Here is a 20,115-nt window from a genome sequence, read left to right on the forward strand (position 1 = left end):
TCATGACTCCAGCCGGGGTGAGGGGGCAGGACGGAGGTAGCCGTCTGACATGATGATGTCGCTGGTGAGTTGCTGCTCCAGGAACTCAGAGGTCTCCTCAGCTATCTGGCCTGGGATTCGAAAGTCAACAGCAGGTGGCTCCTGCTTGGGGCTGGGTAAGGGTCGGGACACCCAGGATTCGTTGGGACAACCAGTCCCCTGAAGGAACTGCAGGAAGTTCTCCTCAATGGAGCCGTCCCGGCTAGGCAGCCTCAGCTCCTCCTCCGGAGCTGCCTTGAAGAAGCAGACAAACTGCTTGCTGAGCTCCCCCCGGATCTGCCGGTTGAGACATCCATAGAAGAAAGGGTTTGAAGTGAAGCAAAAGTAGCCGATCCAGGTCACCACACTCTCCACCTGCCCAGCGGAAATGGGCTGAGCACTCAGGGCAACATAGAGGTGGAAGGAGAAGTAGGGCAACCAACAGAGCAGGAACTGTCCCCCCACAGCCAGGAGAACCACTGCTGCCTTCCCTCCCCCGAACGTCCGGTGTGGGGTGGTCTGGGGAGCCCCCGAGCTGGTGACCATAGTAGAGCGACTGCTGAGAGACTCGGAGCGTTGCCGGGGTGTCTCCATCCACGTGGGTAGCGGCCCATGCTGCATGGCAGCCACACGAGCCACTCGGAACATGCTGCAGTAGACCACAAGGATGAGGAGCAGGGGCAACAAGAAGTAAAGGACAGCAAAGACCACCACAAAAAGCTGGCAGTAGGCACTGTGGCTCCATTGGAGTGAACAGCCTGGGGGGACACTGGGAGCTCCTTCCTCCCAGGAGACCCTTCCCAACACTGGCACAGAAGCCATGGCCAAGGCCTTCACCCACACACCCACCAGCACGGAGGCCACCAGCCCCAGCGTCATGCGCACCTCATAGCGCATGGGGTGGACCACGTAATAGTAGCGCTCCACATTGATGGCCGACACTGAGAGGATGGCCAGGCTGACAAAGCATACGCTCAGGAACAAGTAGAGGCGGCAGGCCACCTCCCCAAAGAGGGCATGGTCAAAGAGGGCAGAGCTGGAGAGCATGGCCAGGGGCATGAGGGTCAGGGCGGCCAGCAGGTCCACCAGGCAGAGGTGGAAGACGAAGACAAATTTTCGGAGGGCGGGTGTCTTGGCGATAACAGCCATCACAGCAGCATTGCCAGCCACAGCAGTCAAGTCCAACAGAAGCATGAAGAACAGGGCCACAGATTCTGAAGCTACATCCTGCAGCCCCACCTCTGGGACCCCACTGGCAGTAGAGGGACCTGGGGTTTGAGGGACCCTCCCCACAGTGGAAGAGTTCCCTGATGACTGGGGGATGGGAGAGGACTCCATGGGGCCGAAAGAGGACACCCAGGGCACCTCCTGTCACAGGCCCATCCCCCATCCTAGTCCGGCGATCCTGGGATGGCGAGCCCAGGCTCAGGTTTCCCAATTTCGTGAGGGGCGCCTCTTGCAGGAGCCTCTTAGTCAGGCTCTTACCACCAGCCTTCCAGGCTGGGCTGTCTGTGTACAGAGTGCCAGGCCAGGCAGCTGAGGGCTCAGGAGCTCATCTCCCCTTGCGGGCAGGGGATAGCTGCAGGGTCTGCCTTGGAGACTGCTAAGAAGCAGGAGACGGGAGAGATGTGGAGCCTCACCCACTCAACACTCCACCTTCGGAGTGGCCTTCAGCTCCTCCTTTTCCACTTCCTTTCCGCCGTTCTCCATACCCTCCTACCCTTTCCAGGACTGTTATCCACGTATTCTAAATCCTCTGTCTCCCTTTCCCAGGGTCCTGCTGAGCTCTGGGATAGCACCCCAGTTTTAGGGTTGCTTATGTAAATTTCCTGATTTCTTGTCTCCTCAGAATGGCAGGAGCTGCTGGGGAGTAGAAGGAGCAAAAGATTTGGTTTCCAGTCCCAGGTGTGGGTATTACTAACTCTGTGACTCTTCTCAACTTCAGTTTCCTCATAAAGGCATCTGTAAAATGAAGGCAATAATACTTGCTTCACCACTGTGTCTGTGGATCCTGTGTGATTTATTAATAGCAATGCTAATAACCAGCGGTAACATTTATATGGTGCTTTCCACATGCCAGGCCCTGTTTTAAGAATTCTACGTATATGTACTCATTTTAATCATCACACAACTCTATAAGATAGATATTATTCTTATCCTCATCTTGCAAAGGATAAAACAGGCCTAGAGAGGCCAAGTAACTTACCCAAGGTCACACAGCTAGTAAGTGGCAAGGGCTAGGTACCTACCCAGGCAATCTGGCCCCAGAGCCAGTCCTGTTGCCCACTGTGCCATGCTGTGTATGAAGGTGCCCTCCACATCGGCTGGACTAGAATAGGCATCCAGTAAATAGTTGTTGAACTTGAACTGACTCTAAAAATGTCTCTCGCTGCTCTAAGGCTATCACCTGAAACGGGGACTGTGCCTCACTCTCTTGACATCACCACTCCCAAGACACAGAGCTGCCACTTTGGGAATGTTGAGAAGGAGCAGTGAAAACAAAATGTCCTGGCTGGAAGGAAACTGGGAGGCCAGTTTGTCCAGCCTCCACTGTCCCAAAGCCAGAAGGCCAGAAGTCACTTTGAAGCTGCTCTTCTCCGCTTACTCATAAACTTTTCAAGGCCACTGTGCCCCTGCCTGTGGGAGAGGAGCTGCTCCCAAGTTCCCGCTCCCCAGCTCCTCAGATCTCTGGTCACCAGTGCTGACCCTCAGAGGATCCCTGGCCCAAAGCCTTCTTGGTTCTGGACAGTTACCACAGTCACAGAACAAGGAGTGGGAGTAGGCGCCTGTGTAAGAGGGTGGGCAGGGGACTGTGATCGTGGAAGTGGGTGATCATAAAGCAGAGAAGAAAACTGGAAGAAATCGGGAGAGGAGAAAGTCTGTGGTTTCAGTGTCTCTCATTTGTCCTGACCAAAGGGCAGATCAGATACTGTTTTATGTGTCTCATTATTCATGTTGAGTTTGCATATAATTAAAATAGGTTGCCCAATGTAATAAAAAATTTTTTCATTTACATATTCTTGCAGTCCAGATTCACTTACTATAGTGTGCTGAGTTATGCAAATTAGAGACAAATTGCAGATACACCAAGTCTGATGGCCATTCTGTAGACAAGTCACAAGTTCCCTGAGACAGTTTCCTCATCTGTGAAACGGGAGGATTGGACTAGACAACCTCCAAGGTCCCTACATGTGATAACATTTGATTACTCTGAGTTCCAGGCTCTGGAGGGCCTGGTGGTTGCTGAATTTATAAACCCATCATTTCTATACTGCAATAAAGAGGACCACATGGCCAGACAGCCTCATTCTCCTCCACAGTTACAGCCTTACAATCACCATTACCACAAACCTTGCGCTAATCCAACTTTTAACATGCTATGCATGCAATGGGTGCTCAATACAGTTTTGCGAATTGAATCAAACTAGATCAGTTGAATCCCTGCCCGCTAGTACAAACTCCAAGAATGCTGTCAGCAGCTGTGTGTCAGCCAGGGGACTCTTCTGGAAAGGGTAACCTGGGCTCCTGGACTTGAGGCAACCCTAACTTTGGACAACTGCCTAGAGATGTGCATCTCCCCAGGGATGCAGAAAGCTCATTTTACAGTTAAGATGGCTACAGAGACTCCGGGTCTGCAGAGAAGGCGAAGAGAGGGCACAAAAGTGGAGACATTAGCTTCTGAGAAGAGCCTACCGGGAAAAATGCCTGAAAGAAATAGTAGAAGCATCCTCCCCCCTTTCTCTCCGTGCCACTATTTACCCATCCCCTTTACCTAGGAGTGGAGCCCAGAAGATGTGGCTCTGAGTCTCTAGTAGCTGAAGGAGGAAAGGCCCACCATGTCTGGGTGGACATCAAGGGTCCCAGATTGAGGGAGGCGGACATGGTTTCCACGTGGAGATGGAGGGGTGCTATGCAGCCATCATGGGGCCCTTGGCAAGAAGGCACTGGACATTTCTCTTTCTCATAGCCCACCCAGCCTTACCGGTATCTCCACAATGACTCCTAAATTCCAGGATTCCTATTTACCTCTTAGCAGACAGACCAATATACCTGGCTGCTTGGCGCTCCCTCACCGACGGCTGGGGTTATGGAGGGGAGGGCTGTGGTGTAATGGTTTCACAGGGGAAACCCAGGGAGCCTCACTGCATCCCTAGCTCATATCACTGTGTCTTCTGCCAGAACAGATGCTCTCGTCCTCCCACTGCTGCCTGCCAACACCAGCCCTCTTACCTCCAGGACCTCTCAGTACCTGCAAGGCGTTGCCACTGGGGCCTGAGGTCTGGGCCTATAGCAGGGTATGGTCAAGTTACAGATATTCTTGTTTCAGGATGCAAGATGTACATAAGTACCCAGCCCAAGGCCACAGAGGTATCGTTGGGATTCACATATGCCTGTTTCCCAGATATAGAGCTTCCATGCCAAAGACCTGAGCCTGGCCTTCCTTCACACAAGAGCATGCCCCTCCTAAGCTAAAGGAGATTTCCAGGGAGCTATAACGCCTCTCCCCAGCAGAGTTGCCTACTCCCAGGACACAGTTGCCCATCGGCCTGGGTGCTGAAGAGCCCATTCCTAGGATGTGGGGGACCCATCTCTATGACATGGAGCAGGGCAGATGGAGAACACCATATGTCTGCGGGATGTGGGTACTCTTGCCGGCAAGAGATGATCAACCCCCAGCTCTAGGCTTCAGAGATGCCCACACCCCAGTACCGCCTTTGGGATACCTGGGAACCCATCCGCTGATAAAACTGCCTACCATAAGGTAGGGAGGGCTGGTCCTTAGAATGCTACCCTTCTCTAGGGCACCTCAGCACCCAGCACCAGGCCCTGGGTCCAGTCCCGATTCCTGGCCTAGTCGGCAACTCCTACCTTTGCTGAGCAGCTCCCGGCTCCCATGTGATAGCTCCTCTCAGCTGATGCTTCTCCAAGGCTGCTGAAGCCTAAACCACTGCAGTGAGCAGTGAGAGGCAGCCGGCAAAGCAGAATGCTCTGAGAGCTTCTGGGTCCTAATGGCCTCCTGCTTCCCATCCAGCCCCTTGGAGCCACTTCTGGGATGAAAAACTGGGCACCCATCCCCTAAGCAAGGTGCCCAAGAGTGAGCCCAACTCCTTTTACTTCTGTTCGGTTGCTGGACTGCATTTCAAAAGCTTTATGGGGCCAGGTAATGACAGGCAGGGGAGACCCTCCTGACCAGCTTGATGAAGTTAGAAAAAGCACTTGGAGTCAGAAAATCCAGGTTCAAGGCCTGGCTATGGCACTTACTAGCTGTGTGACCTTGGACAAGTCACTTCCCATTTTTAGTCTTTGTTTCTTATCCATGCAAAGGGAATGTAGGATAGATGATCTCTGAGGTTCCTGACAGCCCTGCCATTGCCTGGTTCTGTGTGACATCAGAACCAAGGTGCTCCTGTAGCAGGCAGGTGAGTGCAGACATAGGGCTGCAAGGTTTAGGCCAGGGAGGGGCTGAGGCTCCAGGGGGTGGTTCAAGGTTTGGCTCCTTTGGATGCTGCCAAGTTGTATAGCAGACAGATTTAGGAGTGGCAGTCAGCTTTGAAGGGGAGCTAAAGGCCCTGTCTTAACCTTGTACTTTTTTTTTTCTCAGATTGTTTATTTGGAGTGGGGCTGTGAGGGTTGACAGAGATGGGGAGATCTAACATCCCCCTGAGCCACCCTGTGAACCACCACAACACTGCTCCCTGAAGGCAGAGTGGGAGCCAGGCGCTCAGGAATGCTGACTCTGGTCTGGATTCATAGGACTGGACAGAACTTAGGAGCGTTAAGCTTGGAGCGTCACCTATCCATGTGATGGGCCTTTGGAGGGGCAGTGAGGGGCGTGGCCTCCAGCTAGCTTTGTATCCCCAGGTACATGACTGGTATCCAACACTGCAGAGCTGTAGGACATCCTACAGGCCAAGACATCATGTTTCGGAGGCCCAGAAAGGTGAAGAGATTGCTCAAAGCCACACAGCTCCACATGGCAGGACCATCATGAGCCTAGACAGAGAATTCAGGCATGATACCCACTCCAAAGCCTTCTGCCCTGAGACATCCAGGAACTCATTCTGGCTCCAAAAAGGAAGAAAGGGAATTGTGGAACTGTTTATCAGACCCGACCCAAAGAGCCACAAGAACAATGAATTACCCAAGGAACTCAGAGGGGCACACTGGCTGCCCCAGGCCTCACGTCAACAACAAAAAGGCCGCTGCCCCTGCTGACCAACCTGGAGCCCATGTGGCAATCTCTGCTATCACTGGCCACTGAGCTCTTACAAGGGCCAGGCCCTTTACATACAGTGTTTTCCATCCTCACACCAATCTGTGAGGCAGCCATCACTTGCCCTGTTTTACAGGTGAGGAAACAGGTACTAGAGATGAAGTGACCTTCCGCAGATCACACAGCTAATAAGTGCCAGGGCCAATATTTGAACCCAGGTCTGTCTGAAGTCAAAGCGTTTACTCCTTCCCACTTGGTCCCATGGCCACTCTGGAGGCCTGACATGAGACTGGGCAGAAGCCCTAAAAGCCGTTTCCATAGAAGTGGTCATTGCCTTCCAGAAAGCCTACAACGGACAACAAAACTGGACATACCCAAGTACAGGGAAATCAGATGAAAATAGCAAATTAAAAACCTGTAGACAGCAAAGTGATTTTTATCAAGCCCTATGCTGCCGTGTTGGCAAGATTGTCTTGGCATCAGTGAGATTTTCTGGGATTAGGTAAAGACTGTCCCTGCTCGGCACCCACATCCTTCCTGCAGGGCCCCAGCCCAGCCCGACATGGCCCCTTCCCAAGGGGTTCAGAAAGCACCAGAGCAGACTCGGGCTCATCAGAACAGGATTATAGAAAGAGGGCTAGGCTGGGGTCAGAAAACATTGGTTCCAGTCTGGCTCTACTCTGTCGGTTGGTGGTGAAACCTTGGCCTGTCAGTTAGCTGTGCTTTAGTTTTTCTATCTATAAAATGAGCAACAGTTTTCACTCCCCAGCTTATTTTATAGGGATAGGGAGCCTGCAATACAAACATAGCCTGCTTCTCAGGCTTAGGGAAGCTAGTATAGTTACACTGGCTGGCCAGACAGCTCGTGTGGTGGCCAGTCAGCAAGGTCTCCAGGTCCTGAGGCCCCTCCCGAAGAGCTACTGGGGAAGGCGGTACAAAGAGGTGGTGGATCCTAGAGCATCCTCCCAGTTGCTGGAAGCCATCTTGGCTTAGGGGAGAGAGAGAGAGGAGATAGAGAGGGAGAGAGAGAGGATAAAACTGCTGATCCTGGGGGCAGCTAATAATAATAATAATGCTACTAGTTCTTGAGGGCCCACTCAGGGAGGCACTTTTTATTCTGTATCAAATTAAATGATCTCAGTGTTTGGAGTGGCTATTGACATTATACCCCCCCACACACACCTGCCAGTCTCTCCTTTTAGAGCTTAGCACAGAGGAGGGGGCAAGAAGACCAAGGTGGAGAAACTAGGTATGGTCACCCAAACTACATCAGAAATCCATGGCCCACCATGCCCCATACACACCCAGGAGGCAGATCCTGTTACAGGGTGGGGACCAGGCCCTCCTCCCGACAGTGGCACCCCTCTCCTTGGTATCATGGCGGGGCCCTTGGTACTTCCAACCTAGACTTGCTCCTGGGAACTGTCCTACCCAACCCTTGCCCACTAACACCTCTTAATAGGGTAATGTCCACCCCATCTACCCTTTCCTGCCCCAGGATGAGAACTTGAAGCCAACCCAGTTTACCTTTCATTCATCCATCCATTTCTTCAATAAATATTGAGCTCTTTCCATGTTCCCATGGCCCTCTCCCTAGAGCCTCTCACCTGCGGAGTGGTACCCATTGCCCTGCTTCTCTGCTCTCTCTGCCTTTTGTCAAATCCTGCTCTCAGGAAAGAGGTTGATAAATCCATTCACACTGATAGCAGCTTAATGTGCTCTCTTTCCCGGGAATATTAACAATTTAACAGGGAACAAAGGCAAGAGGCAGAATGTTGGGATTCCAGCATCGACCAGGGGTGTCCCTGAGATCTCACAACATAGACTGCCGGTCCACCGCCTACTCCCCAGCCTGGCCTCACCCCGCAAGATGCCAGCATTGTGTCCCCTCCACACCCACCTCCATCTACATGGGCACCCAACCCTCCCCACCCAGACAGCAGGCTCACAGCTGGGACCTCCCCGCCACACTTCAGTTTCTGGCCGCCCAGATCCCCTCTGCCATCACCGGCCAGGCCTCCCCAGGCACCTGCCTCCCCCTGTCCACTCTGGGGGGCTGGGCTGAGGAGGGAGGCAGAGGAAAGCAGAGGTGAGAGCCTTTCCATTCCCTTTATTCCCCCACAGTCTGGCCCACACCCCCTGCCAGGAGCTGAGATCCAACGGTATATTCAGCCTGCAGCTGCCACTGGTCATGTGAGCCCATTGCTAGGTTACAGGGACCCAAAAATAAATCCTTCCCAACCAGATTAGAAACTGGGGGCCTTGGATGAACTGGGCTCAAAAGAGTGGCAGGAACACCCACAGTGCATGTTCAAGCCAGGCCTGCTATGGGACCCGGGGGCCTTCCCCTGCTGCCCACCTCCTATCCATCAGCTGGGGCTCAAGGCTGGATCCCCATAGGAAAGTCCCAGAGAGCTCCTGGGTCCCTAATAACGCAATAAATAGGTCCACAGGCTCAGTGGCCCTTCCTCACTAGCAATCAGGGCAATACCCCTCTGCCTGTTTTTCCCATCCAACCTCCCCACCATCAGCCTGCCCTGCACTCAGGACACAGGCAAAACAGTATTCACCGGTTGCCCTGTGGCCTGGGGGCAATCTGTACCAATTATCCTTTTCCAGACTCAGGAAGGGAGCTCTAGCAGTAGGCACTGTGCCAGGCATGTTCACATGCCTAGTCTCACACAATCTTCTGAGTCTCACCTCCATTTACACATACAGAAACTGAGGCTCAGAGAGGTTGAGTGACTTTCCCAGAGCCACACAGCTGAGCCACTGGGATTCAAAGCCCAGATCTATAATTACTGGAGATGGATGGGACAAGGAAGAGGACAGAGAAGCATAACAAAGGAAAGGGGAGTCCCTGAAAACCCTTCCCTGAGACCTGATAACTTGGCACTTTACTTTCTCTGAATTGGGGCTACTGTCTCCCCTTGATACCCCTTCTACATCCTCCAAGCCAGGACACAGCTTACCCAGGCCACATGCCACCTTCCCCATGACTTGGACTCTGTCCCTCCTCTGGGAAACTGCCTAGGACCTGGGTGGGGTCATTCCTGGTGCTGGGGCCCGGGGAGGCACATACAAATCCTCGTTGCTCAGCACCACTCTGCTTCAGAAGCTTGACATGCAGTCAGAATAGTATTGCTGAAAGGGTCATAGGAGGTCAGGTGTTTAACCCCTTATTTTACAGATGAATAGTCCCAGAGGTGGAAGTAACTTGCCAAGGCTACACAGCTACAGGGCGAAGGAGGTACGACTAGAATCCAAGCCTTCAGGTTCCCACCCCTTCTGTGGCCCGTCACCAAGGATGCTCAGTTGGGGTCCATCAGCCCTGGTGCTGGAGTCCCTCCCAACACCTGGTGCCCTTCCTCACGCCGCCACATCTCCAAGGCCCTCTCAGCTATCTGTTTTCTTCAGCTCCTCCTCCCCAGTAAGGTTCTGAGGAGAACCCCAACTCCCCACTCTGCACTGGCCCTTGGCTCCCATTCTGAGCACGTTCCTACAGTCCCCTGAAGCCTTGGAGCGCCCATCCCCACCTCCCTCCGTTCCCAGTAGCCCAAACTGCAGCCTCCACTTCACCCAACTCAAGACGTGTTTATTGAAAGACATATTTATTGAGCACCTACTGCCTGCACAGCTCTGTGTAGGGAGTGAGGGAGAGAGATACAATAATGAAACAAGTACAGACCTTGCCCTCTTGGTGATTGCAATCTAGGATGGGAACAAAGCAGGTTATATGTGCCAAGGGACAGTGAAACTGCTGGGGAGATTCAAAGGAAAAAGTAAACCTACTCCCCCAGGAAATCTAGGAAGACTTCATGAAGGAAGTGGCATGGGTCTTAAAGGAGGGGTAGGATTTTAACTGGGAGTAATTAGAGGAGGTTGAGGAGGAGAGTCCAGGTGGAAGGAGAAGGCCTAGCAGAAACATGGAAACCAGCAAGTTTTGGAAATATCAGGGTACTGTGAGTTCTCCAATTTGACTGAAAAATAATCTGCATGCAGGGAAGAAGTAAGAACAGAAAGGTAGATTTGCAGGACTGCGGAAGGCCAGAGAAGCCAGACTGGGAAGTCAACACAGCAAAATGCATTGGGCAGGGAAACACAGGGCTACAGATGTGCCCATCTCCTGACTTGTAGCAAGTTTGCCGATAAGTAGTTACTGAACCCACAAGTTCCAGAGCAAGGGGCTGAACTAGAGACCGGGAATTTTCCTTGTCATTCAGCCCTAGAGGGAGGAGCAGAACACCCACAGAGGTCATCAGGATAGGGCATGTGGATGTGTGACAGAATGAACTCAGAGGACAGGGTAGGTCAGAGAGGAAGTGATACAGAGATCAGACGAGACTCATATTTTGCAGGTGGGACTCTCAGAGCACTGACTGGCACAGGTACCCATGAGTGACCTGCATGTCCATTCTTTGGGGAAGAGGTGAAGAGGGGCGGAATGGTAATTTGAGTGCTTGGAAATTCTCCCTATCGATTCATGGTGTCCTAAGCAGCCGCTCAGCCTGCTCTGAGAGGACATGGCACCCTGGACCTGCTACCTTGGCTCTGGCCTAAGAACAAAGAGAGCTGGTCTGGGTTTCCCAGCTGAGGGCTCTCCAGACCACTCCCGGCATTCCTGGTCTGTGACTCTGGGGGGCGCCCCTGCTCTATGTCTGGGGGGCGGTCGCCCCTAAGCATCTTATCCTCAGCCAAGCCAGGCCCCACGGAGCCCTAAGGCAGCCTGACTCATTCCTGTCCAGGCTGGACCCCATGGAACACAGTGATACGGGCCCTGTGACCTCTTTCCCAGCTGTTCTCCTTCCCTCCAGAGTCCTCACCCTGCACTCCTGATCCACCTAAAAGCAGGACCACCCCCAATCAACTCTCATGCCCATAGATCCAAGGGAGGGGGAGACTCCCAGACCCATAAGTCTCAGGGCCTCCTTAGGGACGGAGAGATGGCTTGTGAGTGGCCCCTCAGACTGGGTGGTCCTCAGCCCTCACCCACCTGCCTGGGGACCCTATTGCAGAATGGCATGTGGAAGCTCAGTTTCTTGGTGGCTCAGCCTGGAGGGGCAGCCCTGGAGGGTGTAAATCAGCCTCGCACTGGGGCAGGGTGCAGAGCTGGGGTGGATGGTGAGGACCTGGGTGGAAACAGGACCCAACTGCGCTCCATTTCCGGGCCCCCAGACTGCCCTGACAGCCACCGACCACACGGGGGCAGTGTTGGCCATAGAGCTGCAGTTGCCTGCAGTCTCAGGTGACAGGCTTCTCCCTGCCAACCCCCCACCTGCTTTCTCACTCCTGGAGACTTGTCCTGCGGGCCCCAACCTTTTTATACTATCACAGTCTCGGCAGGAAGGGCCAGGCAGGAGGGCCATGGCTCCCCAGAGAAAATCCCTCCCAATCCTAGGAGGTTGCGAGGAATAGGTGGGAGACGCGTCCCAGAGGGAGCCCTGAGCCAGCAGGCCAGGGTGCATCAGCCGAAGCAGGCAGTGAGCTCGGCGCTACCCCCTTGGCTTCTCCGAGCCCAGGCTTCAAATGAGGGACTGGACTAGGATTTTAGACGTTCTCTCAGGTCCTTTTTCTCCCTAGAATTGGAGCGTCTGAGTCAGCAGCTGCTGCCCTTGAGTGGCTTCTCTCTCCAGGGTCCTGACAGCTTCAGAGAATCAGGGCCTGGGTGGGTGGCGGGTGCAGGAGGCAGCAGTGGGCACTTCTGATCTCTACAAACCAGGCCATGCTTCTGGGAATCACAGCCAGGAAGAAATGCTGAGAAGGGGCCAAGGAAGGGATGACCAGGGTTGGCTGGGTCCCCAAAAGACCCCTCTAAGGGGCTCCATCTGATTGCTTTGTGTGTGACTGCTCAATGGGAGGACAGCTAGAGGCTGAAGAATGGCCCCTCCCAGGCCCATGGAGCCATGTGGGGCTGCCCTAAAGTAGAGGCTGCAGAAAGCCTCAACCCCCTCCTTCTCAGGCCTTCTAAGTCCCAGACCCCTACAACAGACATTTGTCTCTTCCCTGAATTGCTCGGACTCGTGCTTCCAGCTCCCTGCCTGAACCCAAACCCCCGGAGAGCAGAGGCCCCAGCTGCAGTTCTGGGGGAGGATCCCTGCCTGGCCTGATCTCCAGGCTGCTCTGCCCACCCCTGTCCCTGCAGACCAGCCTCTGCCCACACCCTCGTGGCTCTGTTCCCTGTGGCTGTCTGACCCCCGGCATTCTCTCCTGACTCCTGTAATTTCACACCAGGCCCTGGACATTCTGTGCCCAGCACCTCAGCTTCCCTGATGGGGCATCTGATCCGGCACCTGGGGCCTGACTCCCCAAGCACAGTGTGTGTCCTGGTTCTTTTATCCCATCTCCTCTTTCTTCCTTGGCCCCATTTTTCTCGATTTTTCTATCCCTCTTATTTGGTTTCCCTCCTTTGATCTCACCTTTGCTCTCTGTGTCCTGTTGTCAGAACTAAGTCTCGGAGCCTCTCGGCCACTGGCCTCTGCTCCCCCACCTCTCTGTTTCTTTGCCTCAGTGTATGCCTTTCCCTTTCCCCCTTCCATCTCTCTTTCCAGCCTCACTTCCTCCTCTGCAGTGAGTACACCGAGAATCTGATCCGTCCCTCCCTGGACTGAGGGTATAAATAGCAGGGGGAGGCTGGGCTGGGAGCCAAACTTGCTACCGGCCTCTTGCTTGCAGCCCTGGGCTCAGGCATCCAGGACCAGTGGCAGGGACAGTCCTGGACAGGGCCTTGGGGGTAGGGAGCCAGGGGGTCAGGGCTGAGGGCCACTGAACAGAGTGACAGACCCAGGCAAAAAAAGGGGTGTGACGGCCAGCTGGGGGAGTAGTGAGCTAATATGTGTATGGAGTCCCTACTTCTGCAGCTGGAGAAGGAGCTCTGGGTCAGAAGACCCTCCCAAGGGCTGTTCCTCTGGGGCGCAGATGTGTGGGCCCAGGTGGCTGCCAACAGACAGCAGCTGGGGACTGGAGTGGAAGTGGTCCCCTCAGGAAACAGGCCACACTCTTGCCCCAGCCAGCTCCCCGGCCTAATTAGAGACCGGAACGGCATTGATCGTCCCTGAGCTCATTATGTCACAGCTGGGGAACAGCTGGCCAGTTTTTTTCCAGGCCATTAGCTGCGCCATGAAGTGGAGAGAGGGAGGGGGTGTGCGAGCAGGATCAATACCCCGTCTGTCTGGGGGAAGGCGGCCTGGTGGCTGCCTCCTCTGGCATTCTGGGTGTGCTTCTCCCTGGGGCTGCCACACTGTGAGCTCCTTGGGTTCGTACACAACAGCTTCACTCCTTCCATCCTGGAGCCTGGAGAGATGGACTTGTGGCTTCTGGGCTGACCCTGACCTAGCCCATGGGGACCCTCAGAACCCTCTCTCTTGGGGGAGTAAGAAGGGCAGGAAAGAGGCTCAGATTACCCATGCTGGTCTCAGAGGGAACCTCAAAAGTGCAGCTCCTCTCCACCCCCACAGCAAGATGACACCTAAGGCAGCTGTTCCTGTTGGCCCCGAGCCCACATCTCCGTGCCCCTGGGCTCAGCCGGGTTTGGTTTCCTGTGGGGTGGGGGGACGGCAGGGGATCCTCTGACCCTTGGGGAATGAGGGTGCTGGAAGGAGGGAGGGCGGAGATAATAGTTCTCACTCTCTTTCTGCCCCGAGGTCTGTGGGGCACATGTCCTCCGCTGCTGGTGGAGGCGTCACTCTCCAGCAGAGGTGTGGGTATTGCTGGGCTCCCCTCCAGCCCCCCACCCCCACTCCCCAGCACCACCATGGGAATCAGCACCAATCACTAGAAATCCTGCCGGGTCCAGCTGCTGGGTTCCCTGAGCAGTTTTCTTACCCCGCCAAACAGAGGCCAGGCTCTGCACAGCACCCTCTGCCCCCCACATTTCCTGCCATGGCCTCCATTTCCAGAATCAGCAGTGAATAGGACACAGAGATCAGAAGGCCTGAGTTCCAGACTTGAATTCCTTCTAGGCTCAGCTCTAGCCCCGAGGAGCTGGCAGACTGATACAACTAGAAGCACACAAAGGGTGGAAGGGATCCTAAGATGTATTCCTCATGTCACAGATGAGGAAGCTATGTCCCAGGAAAGAGGAGGACTTGCTCAGGTACACCCAGATGGTTAGAGGCAGTTTTTGTTTGTTTGTTTGTTTGTTCAGGCTAGTCAAGTGAAGCAGCAGGAATGGAGAAGGAACAAAGTTGTGAACACGACTGGACTGCGCTTGGACCAGCCAAGGCAGATTTGAGATCGTGTTTCCAGCTCCCAGGTAGTCAGTGTGGGTTTCCTTCCACCACAGGGCTTCAGCTCTAAGTTCCAAAGCCACTGATCAAGGTCTAGTGGATTACCCTTGCCCCACTCAACATGCTTCAACGAACCTAACAAAACGACCCCTTACAAATCCAGAGTGCACCCTCTTTCTCAGGGCTCTCAGAATAGTGAGGGGACCTGGGGCCAGTCAGAATGCACATTGGCCACGCCACTACCACCAGAAGTCGCCTCTTCCCAGGTGAGCCTGTCAGGTCAGGAGTGGCTACTGCCCAGGGGATCAAGCAGAGACCACTGGGCTCTGCCAGGTCTGATGTTGAGCCATCTGTCTGTCTGGGTCCAAGAGGTGCTTAGGGCAGAAGGAGCCTAATGATAACTTGGCATTGCCGGAACTTCCTCCAGCCAGATTCACAGAGATAGAGTGAACTAGAAAAAATCAAGTATCACTCTTTCAGCTGGCATTGTGAGGAAAGGGAATGTCTGCATGGCCTAGATGAAAATGACATAGCTACTGGGCTGGGGATCAGAGTGGGCACATAGATGAGTTCCCAGGGCCAGCTTCCTAAGGCCACTGGCAGGGGAGCCCCATCCTTGTGTTTTTTCTTGGCTCCAGAACAGGTCTGACAGCCTTCAGCAGCCAGGGCTGAGGCGCTGAACGCTCGTGCCAGCTGGAATCAGGGGGCAGGGAGAGGGATTGTCAGACAGTCTGGAGAGGGAACCCTCGCATAGGGTGCTTCAAAGGCCAGAGATCTGGGGGTGGAGATTACTGTGGTAGGAAAGCAGAGCTCTGAGAAGCCAGGGGCACAGGAAACAGAACCTGGAGGCAGGAAAGGAGCCCCGGAAAGGGAGGCGAGGGGGGTGCCAAGGACAAACCATAACCCGTGTCGAAATGCCCGTGGTATGGAGGAGCATTGTTAACGTCCTGACCTTACGTGCCACGGGTGCCATTTGTTAGCTGTGTGGAAGTCCCGGTCTATGAAAAATGCGAAGAGCAGTATCTACCTCACAGGCTGCTGTGGCTCCCAGGTTCACATGCGGGAATGTGGGTGAAAGGCTTTGGAAGACGTACAAGCAGGAATGATGATTTTCATTACACAACACTGTCGTCTGTCAGCTCGTCTGTGGTGTGTAGCATTAGGACCCTGATTCCTAAGTTGCCAGAGGATGGTGTGTATCATAATGCTGTGTACACAAGTATTTTTGTCAGGAGTGACAGAAGCAGAGGGGCTTTCCTTCTAGAAGGGACTACCCAGGCCCCACGACCAGATGTTTATGAATCTATAATCGCATGCATCCGTCCCCACAGGGTCTCTGCTCAGAGAAGAAGCCTGAAACTGAGGCTTCCAGGATGCGTGCGCGCACACACATGCACACCCGTGGACGCAGACACACAGACGTCATGGCAATGCCTGGTGGCTTTGCCACTGACTGTGCCCCCTCCTGGGTGCCAGCCTCCTCAGTCCTCAGTCTGTAAGGGAGTCCATCTCTCTGAGATGGTAACTGGATGGAGAACTGAAAGAGATGTGGGGATGGAAGGGAGAGCTTTGGATTCATTAGTTGTAGTTTTCTAGGAGAAAGAAGATACTACTAATGATACATATTTGGTGTCATGTTTTATGACTTACAAAGACTGTCACATGTGTTATTATTTAAGCCGCATGGCACTCTTATGAGATCAGTACTATCATCTGAAGCTCAGAGAAATAAAATGCCTTCTTTCAGATCATCCGGCTGGTAGGTGACACGATCAGGACCCAATCTGGGTCATTTATTCCAAGTCTTGTTCACATTCTATGATGCTTTACTGCTTCTCACCTCTTGTTAACTTCCAACTCTTATCAAGCATCTCTCCTGCCAGAGTCCAAGGGCACAGGTGTTCTGTATGCTACGCATGTTTCTTTTACTTTTTATTTTGAAATTAGTTCAAAATGACAGAGAAGTTGCAGGAAGAGTTCAAAGAGCTCTTACGCACAGCATACCTTTCACACAGTCCCTCAGTTTGTTTTGTTTGTCTTGCCACACTCGCCTCATTACGTGTTTTCTCTCATTCTGTCTAGTATACATATTAATACATATGTATATGATTTCTGATCCATTAGAGCGTAAGTTACAGACATGCTGCCCTATTACCCCTTAACACTTCAGTGTATATTTACTAAAAACAGGGACATTCTCCTACATAACCACAGTACAAGATCACACTAACACTGATACAGAACTGCCATCTAACCCAGAGGCCCCATTCAAATTTCACTGATCTTCTTCCTTTTTTTTTTTTTTTTTTTAGACATTGTCTCACTCTATCTCAGGGTTCAAGTGCAGTGGCATCATCATAGCTCACCGCAGCCTCAAACTCCTGGGCCCAAGTGATCCTGATTATTCTAATAACATTGTTTATAGGTCCAGGATCGAATTCAGGATCACGTGTTGCATTTAGTTGTCATGTCTCTTTAGTCTCCTTCAATCTGGAACAGTTCCTCGGTCTTTCCTTGTTTTTCATGACCCTGATATTTTTGAAGAATACAGCCCATTTACTTGGTAGATGTCCCTCAATTTGGGTTTGGCTGATGTTTCCTTAGAATGGGATTGAGGTTATACCTTTTTGTCAGGAATATTACAAAAGTGATGCTGTGTCCTCAGTTCATCTCAGTAAGAAGCACACAATGTTGATTTGTCCTGTTACTGGGGATGTTAACTTTTTTTTTTTTTTTTTTTTGAGATGGAATCTCACTCTGTGGCCCGGGCTAGAGTGCCGTGGCGTCAGCCTCGCTCACAGCAACCCCAAACTCCTGGGCTCGAGCAATCCTCCTGCCTCAGCCTCCCAAGTAGCTGGGACTACAGGCATGCGCCACTAAGCCCGGCTAATTTTTTATATATATATTTTTAGTTGTCCGGCTAATTTCTTTCTATTTTTTTAGTAGAGACAGGTCTCGCTCTTGCTCAGGCTGGTCTCGAACTCCTGAGCTCAAATGATCCTACTGCCTCAGCCTCCCAGAGTGCTAGGATTACAGGCGTGAGCCACCGTGCCTGTCCTGGGGATGTTAACTTTTATCACTTGGTTAAGATGATGTTAATCAAGTTTTCTCACTGTAAAGTCCACTAATAGAACTGTGTATTCATCCATTAAGTATTTGTGGGGAGATACTTTGAGATTGTGTAATATACTCCTCATCAAACTTTTCACCCACTAGTTATAGCATCCACTGATGATCCTTGCCTAAATAATTTATTACTATGATGGCTGCCAAATGGTAATTTTATAATTTCATCTTTTTTTCTATATTTACCAATTGGCATTCTAATGTAAGGTAAAGCCTTCCCTCTCCCTGTTTATTTATTTATGGATTAATTCATCCATTCCTATTTTATCCAGTGGGTTAGTTACAATCTAATACTAAAATTATTTATTTTGATGCCCAAATTGTCCCAGATTTGGCCTGTGCATGCCCCTTCGAACTGGATTCTTGATCCTTTAGACATGTGTCCGTTATTCTTTGAGCACTTCCTTACTTTCTAGTGCAGCAAGATGTTCCAGGCTCATTTAGTAGTTTCTAGGCTGATCAGTCTTGTTTTTTTTTTTTTTTTTTCTTAGTAGAAAGTGGTATTTATTAAACTGAAGCCAAGATCTGGGTATCTGGTGTGCTCACTGCTACTGGGGCATCATTCCTTATAATATCTTTCAAAGAGGGCACATAAATGAGTTCTCTCATTTGTACGGCTAGAAGTGGACACACACACACATTTACATCATTTATATGTATTAAAAACATGAGTTCAGGCCAGGTGTGGTGGCTGACATCTATAATCCTAACACTTTGGGAGGATGAGGTAGGAGGATCGCTTGAGGCCAGGAGTTCAAGACCAGCCTGGGCAATAGTGAGACCCTATCTCTACAAAATATTTAAAAAATTGCCAGGCGTTGTGGTGTGCACCTGTAGTTGCAGCTATTGAGGAGGCTGAGGTAGGAGGATCAATTGAGCCCAGGAGTTTGAGGTTGCAGTGAGCTATGATGATGCCACTGCACTCTAGCCTGGGCAACAGAGTGAGACCCTATCTCAAAACAAAAACAAAAATCCCATGAGTTCAAACTACCCCAATTCAGATCTAACACCACAGAGTTTATTCCCTTTCCATATATGTAGCTCCTGTCACTAACCATGAGAAGTATGGCTCCCATTCTCCTTGATAGCTTACCTGTTTGCTCAGTCTCTCTGCTAGTGATCAATCTCCTAGCCACACAGGCTACCTTCTCTTCCTCAGACTCACCAAACATGCTGGTTGAGCCAGCCAAATCATGGCCCCAGCCATGCTGACCACACCAGCTGTGCTGGCTGAATCCTCATAGATCAAGGGGAAGGAGAAGAGGAAGAGCGCATTCTATAATATTTTTAAAGGATTTAAATTATCAAAGAGTATCTATTCACACATTGAAATCAATTCCACTGTCTTTCAGACACTTGTCACATAACCCAGATATATTTGCTCCAACAACAGAGAACTTCAATGCTTCTAATAGAGTAATAGAGCCAGTATTTGTGAAATTAATGCTCAATTAATCTGAGGAACGCATTATATGCGTGTATATATATGTGTATATATGTATTCTTTCTGAATTTGTAATACTCTCTCATAATCTGTTCTCCTAATTTATATTCAAGCTAACTTAGATGACAAAGTAGAGACCTTTTGCCCTACTGATAAATTCAGAAACAAAATTTCAAAGAATATGCATCAGAGACTGATCGACTGGTTGTTTATCAAACCATTTCCTTTTACCTCCCGGGTGCGTAGCTTGACTACATTTCCTAGCCTCCCTTGCAGTCAGGTGTGGTCATATGACTGAGTTCTGGCCAGTGAGATGTGGCAGAAATGATGAATGCCACTTCCAGAGCTGGCCCATAAAACCTTCCACACAGTCCTGCATACTCCCCGTCTCTTCCCCATCTGCTGACTGAATACAGAGAACACACAGTTCTCCGGTAGAGAATTCCAAAGTCTGTAGCAGTGAGCAGTGCCACAAGATGGATAGTGCCGGGTCCCTGAATCAGCCGGTGGAAGGCCATCAACTGCACACCTGCATTAAACTCTTATGTGAGTGAGATGTCACATTGAGATAAGTCACTGAGGTTTGTGGGTTATTGTTTGTGTCCGTTAGCTCCCCCTAACCAGTGCAGAAAGTAAATGAATTGCCCCAAGTTTACCCTTTAGAAGTGACAAAGTATAATGTTGAATGTGACCTTCTGATCCCTACCTGAGGGCTCTTCCCATGTGATCAGACCAGGTAACATGAACCTTGGGGGTACCTTAGGGGACTGTAACTCCATCTTTCAGAATCTTTCACTATTCCAAAAGCAACATTTCCCTCTTTAGCCCGAAGTATGACATAAGCCTTACCTTTTCTCCCTTCCCCTTTCCTAAGGGGACCATTACCCAGGTTTGCTTTTTCATGAATTCATCTTCATCAGATGAAAACATCTCGTTTGTCTAACATCTGTCCTCCAGCAGAGGAAAGCTTGCCCACCCTGTAGAGGTTAGTCTCCCCAGCAAAAGTGGACAGCCCTTCAATTTCCTACAAGTGGACTCTGTGATTGATATGAAGGTGGTGGCAAGGCCCATGGTCTGGGGATGGACCA

At 51.6% G+C, this 20,115-nt stretch overlaps 1 protein-coding gene across 1 annotated transcript; it reads right to left on the reverse strand.

Annotated features, from left to right (window-relative positions):
* On the reverse strand, positions 1-1,356 carry GPR61 (G protein-coupled receptor 61). Its single transcript, XM_069479032.1, has one exon. The coding sequence runs from the start codon at positions 1,354-1,356 to the stop codon at positions 1-3; it is 1,356 nt and encodes a 451-aa protein (XP_069335133.1).
* Positions 1,357-20,115: the final 18,759 nt, after the last annotated feature.

The sequence above is a fragment of the Eulemur rufifrons genome, chromosome 8 (genome assembly GCF_041146395.1).
Source record: "Eulemur rufifrons isolate Redbay chromosome 8, OSU_ERuf_1, whole genome shotgun sequence".
NCBI classification, from domain to species: domain Eukaryota; kingdom Metazoa; phylum Chordata; class Mammalia; order Primates; family Lemuridae; genus Eulemur; species Eulemur rufifrons.

What these genes read in the sequence shown, in the direction of transcription:
- GPR61 (XM_069479032.1), bottom strand. Translation starts at nt 1,356, where the DNA reads ATGGAGTCCTCTCCCATCCCCCAGTCATCAGGGAACTCTTCCACTGTG.